The 5,629-nt window shown below is 56.9% G+C and overlaps 1 protein-coding gene across 1 annotated transcript in view; it reads right to left on the bottom strand.

Annotated features, from left to right (window-relative positions):
• Positions 1-3,596: 3,596 nt before the first annotated feature.
• Positions 3,597-5,629, bottom strand: part of CHAC1 (ChaC glutathione-specific gamma-glutamylcyclotransferase 1) — a 2,776-nt gene continuing 743 nt past the window's right edge. The window contains exons 2-4 of the mRNA XM_014534857.1: positions 5,442-5,628; positions 5,014-5,049; positions 3,597-4,660 (exon numbers count right to left, since the gene is read on the bottom strand). Of these exons, the coding sequence (XP_014390343.1) occupies positions 4,259-4,660; positions 5,014-5,049; positions 5,442-5,628 (625 nt within the window). The 3' untranslated portion in view covers positions 3,597-4,258. The remainder of the gene's footprint in view (positions 4,661-5,013; positions 5,050-5,441; position 5,629) is intronic.

The following is a 5,629-nucleotide window of genomic DNA, read 5'->3' as shown; positions in this document are numbered from 1 at the left end:
GTATCGAGCCCACAACCCGGGAATCGAACCGTGACCTCCTGGTTCATAGGTAAATGCTCAACCTCTGAGCCACACCGGCCGGGCCAGGCAAATTTCTTGAACTGTCCACGTCTCCTCCCATTGGCTCCTCAGCCTTATCTTGGGATTCTCACCACTGTTTCTGAAATTGCTCTCACTGAGGCTACTGGGGACCCCCAGCATTTCATCCAACGGACACTCCCACGCTGATTGTCCCTGACATCTTGACACATGTCCCTGGCCCCCTGATTCTCCTCCACATCTCCATCTGCTTGTTCTTAGCTGTTCTTGCTTCACTCAGGTCACCAGGGCTGGGGGCCTCGGGGCTGGGCCAGGCCCTGTTCTCTTTTCTCTCCACTCCCAGGGCTTCACGCACCATCTGAATGTGCATGGCTTCAAACCTCTAACTCCAGTCCGAGTCCTAGACCCATATGTTCAGCTGCCTCCTAAACATTTATGTGGGTGACACTGTCCCACACCGGCACCCCCAGTTCAACCACTCGAACACAGAGCAGATCTCTACTCCGCCCTTCCCAACTCTGAACTCTGGCCCTCTCTTTTCTCCCTCACTCTCATCACCGGAGTCTGACAACATCACCGCTTAACCTGCTCTCAAATCCACCCTCCTGTCCATGCCACACCTCCGCTCAGGCCACCTTCACCTCTCTCTGGCCTCCCTTTGGCCTTCCTCCTCCAAACTGACACAGCAGCTGCTGTTCCTTCGTTTTTTGTTGTTGTTAATTCTCAGATTTTCCCATTGATTTTTAGAGAGAATGGGTGGAAGGGAGGGAAAGAGACAGAGAGAAACATCAATTGGTTGAGACACATCGATTGGTTGCCTCCTGCACACTCCCCAGCTGCAACCGAGGTATGTACCTTTGACCAGAACTGAACCCAGGACCCTTCAGTCCTTGGGCCAACACTCTACCAAACTGGCTAGGGTGCCTGTGTTCCTTCTTAAGCAGTCTCTTCCCTGCCCAGAACCCACAGACGGAGGAATGCCAACTCCACAGTGAGACATACCAGTAAGCCAGGACAAGTGGAATAGGGAAACTAAGACAAACAGTTAAACAAGCAGTTTGCACCCATCTGGTAAGTCCTGTCTTCTGTGACCAGGGACTTAAGAGTAAATAGTTTGTACTTCTCTCCAACCCGAGAGTAAATAGCTTAAAGCACCCCACTCAGGGAGACAGATAGCGGAAACCCAATTAATGCCATTTGCCAACCACACTCAAGGACAGATGAACGTAAAGGAATACCAAGCAGCCCAGCTTATGCTCATTTCTCCACCTGGCCCCTCTCCTGTTACCCTAGGCCAGTGGTCGGCAAACTGCGGCTCGCGAGCCACATGCGGCTCTTTGGCCCCTTGAATGTGGCTCTTCCACAAAATACCACGTGCGGGCGCGCATGTACAGTGCGATTGAAACTTCATGGCCCATGCGCAGAAGTCGGTATTTTGTGGAAGAGCCACACTCAAGGGGCCAAAGAGCCGCATGTGGCTCGCGAGCCACAGTTTGCCGACCACTGCCCTAGGCCCTTCCTTGTATCACTGTCCTCAGTGTTAATAAAAGTCCTCTAAAAATCACCTGAACAAGCCCTAACTGGTTTGGCTCAGTGGATAGAGTGTTGGCCTTCGGACTGAAGGGTCCCAGGTTTGATTCCGGTCAAGGGCATGTACCTTGGTTGCGGGCACATCCCCAGTAGGAGGTGTGCAGGAGGCAGCTGATTGATATTTCTAACTCTCTATCCCTCTCCCTTTCTCTCTGTAAAAAATCAATAAAATATATATTTTTTTAAAAATCACCTGGACAAGTGTTGTGAAATCCTTCCTGCACCAAGTCAAGAACCCACACACCACTGGGCGGACACACCACTGGGCGGCCTGAGGCAGACCTGCTCGGGGCCAGGTCCTCTTAAGGTAACAGCACAGCTCACCAGCCTGGCTAGCAGGATGAGGATGCGGTCCTGCCCCCTGTCCAGCCCCATGTTCCCTTGGCCACGCCACTCTGTCCCAGCTGGTCCGACCTTGCTTCCCTCTCTAGCACAGGCTGTTCCCTGCCTCTGGTCACGGAAGACCCTTCTCAGGCTCAGGGCTCGGCCTTATCGTTCCCTCCCCCGGGACGTCTTCCCGACCACCCCTCCGGGCAGCAGCCTTTCTAAGCTGAGCACCCTAGTCTCCTCCCATCACAGCCCATTTCACGCTGAACAGTCACCATTCAGTTTCCAGGCTCTGAGTTCCCTGAGGAGGATTTCTTCACTATTGTAAACCCCCCCCCCCCCCGCCCCCACACACACACACACTAGATCGCTGCCTGTCCTGTAGCAGCTTAGTAGATACTTGCTAAATGCACAGGTTGAAGAATTCGAACCCATGTACAGCTGCCACACTGTCCTCCCCACCCCCATTTGGCATAGAGTAAGGCTCTGCTCTGAGTACCCAGACTGGCGGCCTGGTCCTGCCGGGCACAGGAGGGCAGGAGGCAGACACCAGGGCTCCCTGCCTCCTCCTGTTGTGAAGCCCTGATGAGCTCCCAGGAGAACCTGACTGGACTCCACACTTTCCCCATCAGTGGCCAAGACGTGAGGCTGCCAACACATGGCACACTCCCCAGGCACAGCACTGCCCAACGTGGTTGGAGCTGACCCCGCTGGTGACACCAGACCAGCCACAGGAGCAGCAGCACACAGACACTCAGCGTCCCAGCGTGAGCTACTGCTCAGGAGGCTGACCACCTTCCTGGAGGCCCCTGGGCCAGTGAGGGAAGGGGCTGGGTCGGAGCCAGGCTCTCCTCTTTTTTTGGAGCCAAGCTCTTCTGATGTTAAAGCCGTCACCTGGGCCCTGCACCCATTCTGCAGTCCAGGAGCAGAGGCTGAGCCCACTGAGGGGCCATTCCCAGTTGAGGAGCCCAGGATCAGGCCGAGATGTTGGGACCAGGGTTTGCGTTTGGCAGTCAGGGTAGGGAGCAGCAGCCGGGGTCAGGCATGGGTGAATAAGCAGTAGCCCCGAGGGTACCCCAGCAACTCATTCCATTGTGGGAGAGTCCTGGCAGGTCAGGGTAAGAGAGAAGGTACAACCCATACCCCAGAGGAGGCAACAGTGAGCCCCTGGACCTCAGAAGCCAAAGGGCCACCGGGTCCTCCAGGCCACAGGTCTTCACTGTCAGCATTAGCCCAGAATTTGGCAGGACCCTACCCTAACCCACACGCTCCTATAGCAGGAAGCCAGAGATCGAGCCTCACTATTAGGAAGAGGCAGCAGCTGTCCCGGGAGAAAGACCTGGTCTGAGCTTCAAGTCTACCAGAGCCTCCTTGGGGCAGGAGACATAGGGTACCGGTGGCAAGAACACTGCTCACGGGGCTGCCCAGGCCAGCCACACAGGCTGCATTCTGCAGGACTCAGTGGTGTTCTTGGTGTGCATAAGACCTGAACGGTGCCCACGCGAGGGTGTGACCTGGCAGCTGGGAGGAAGAGATGGAGACAAAGAGGGAGCCCTTTCCCTTCTTTATAAGGCATCCAGGGCTTCACCACCTCACTCACCCCAACCCCCATCTGAAGAACCACATTCCAGCACAGCACAGGTAATAAGACATCAGTTTATGGGTAATAGTAAGGGACAGATGGGATGGCACCAGGGCTTAATGATCAATTTCCCAGGAATAAACAGACAGACAGATAGGACTGCACAGACAGACATACAGGGCAGGAGAACAAAGCCAAGTGGGTGAGAGATCCAGGCCCAGCTCCAGCAGCTATGCCTGGGCTCCAGATCTAGCTTTGCCCTGGGGACTTGGGGGATGAACAAGGCTGAAAGGGGCCTCAGTTCCTTTAGGGCCCCATCTCCTCACTCCCTCCTGTCCCTTACAAGCAGGTGGTATTTCTGGGGCCAGGGAATGGTTTGGGGATTAGGAAGTTAGAGGGGGAGGGGAAGGTCTGGATGGTGTGGGGTTAGCAGCAGCACTGAGGGGAATCTGGGATGGGGCACCGCTCAGCAGGGCCCATGTGTCCAGGGCAGGCCCCCCACTCTGCCCATCACACCAACATGGTGCAATACATAGTTTCAAGTAGTAAGTCAATGTCAGGCTGGAGACTGATGGACAGGCAGGGCCTCGGGGAGAGGAGCCCTCACTGCCCACTGAGTCCCCTTAGTGGGCTCCAGCTGTATCAAGTCTGTCTGTGTGCACAGGCGTGGGGACCTGGCCCCCATGTCCATGTGGGCACTCCCTGCAGGGGCTCAGCCCCTCAGACCAGTCCCAACGCCTGCTTGGTGGGGCAGAAGCAGGGCAGCATGGTGCCCACAGCGTCTACGATGGCTGCCAGGTGTTCGTCCTGTGCCTGGGGCCCACAGAGCTGCATGAAGTCTGCCAGGCGCAGCAAGTACTCAAGGTTGTGGCCGGAGAAGCCGTGGCAGGCCAGGATCTGTGTAGCAATGGCCTCCTCCGGTGCAGGGCCCAAGTACCCAGGGTTCTGTGGGGTGGCCACATAGGCCAATGCCTTGAGTGGTTGGTCAGGGGTATCTTGGGGGTAGAAGGTGACCTCCTTGGTATCATAGCCACCGAGCTCTGCTTCCCGCACGTGCAGATACTTCAGAGCCTCGCTCACCTGTTCATCTCGCACCTGGTATGCCACACCCCAAGTGCAGCCCTAGGAGGAAACAGGACATAGGGGTCAGTCACGACAGCTCCTCGCGGGTCCCACCCCAGGGCTCTGCTCTCTAAGGGAGGTGGGAGGAGGGCTGCTGAGCCACCCAGTAGCAATATCTGCACCAAGCTGTCCTCCCTTTCTTAACCAGATTAACAGGGTATCACCTGTAGGCTTGTCAGGAATGTGCGTTTCAGGCTTTAACAGGAAATCCTGGTGAGAAGCACAGAACCAGACCACCCTTTCCTTCTGTCAGAAGGACATCTAACCTAATCTGCAGCCAAGGACTCACAGACTGTCTGCTGGCACCCCGCCATGCTTGGCCCCAGGGTCCCTGTCTTCACTCGGGCACTTACCTCATGGTCTTCGAGAAGGGTCACCACTCGGCCAGGCTAGGAAGGAAGAACAGATTTCGAAAGAGACAAGTTAGAAAGCTCTGCCATCCGTGCCAGAGGACTTAGCAACTCTGCCAGCACAGGCCTCAGAGAGCCCACTCACCCAGGGGAGAGCGGAGGGAGTGATGCATGGATGCAAGAGAAATAGACACCTGGCAGGGCCCCAGACCGATCATCAGAACTATTCATCAACAACACAGGATCACAGGCTCCAGGCATCACACGGCGATCCACTGGGCACACAAATTTAAGCCACAAACCCCCGGGCATTGGTTCACCTATTTCCCCCATCGGCCAGGAGTCCGTCTGCCCACCGAGCCCTGGGCACGCCGGCGCCCCCTCTCCTGCCCGACCCCATCCCTCTCCCCGGGGCATGGCTGAATGCTCACCATCTTGTCGCTGCCCCGATGGAAGGTGTCTCCCTGCCAGAACCGGCGGCTGTAGCCGCGCACGAAGCCCACGCGGCTGTCGCTATAGGCGAAGTCGGGCCTCCACACCAGGGAGCCGTACCCGAAAATCCACAGCGCCCGGGGCTCGCCATCGTCCCGCGGGGGCTGCGCGGCCGGGGAGGCGGGGG

Source organism: Myotis brandtii, unplaced genomic scaffold (assembly GCF_000412655.1).
Source record: "Myotis brandtii unplaced genomic scaffold, ASM41265v1 scaffold133, whole genome shotgun sequence".
In the NCBI taxonomy this organism is placed as follows: Eukaryota; Metazoa; Chordata; class Mammalia; order Chiroptera; family Vespertilionidae; genus Myotis; species Myotis brandtii.
The sequence above is the reverse complement of the archived record's forward strand: the minus strand, read 5'-3'. Positions and strand labels throughout refer to the sequence as shown.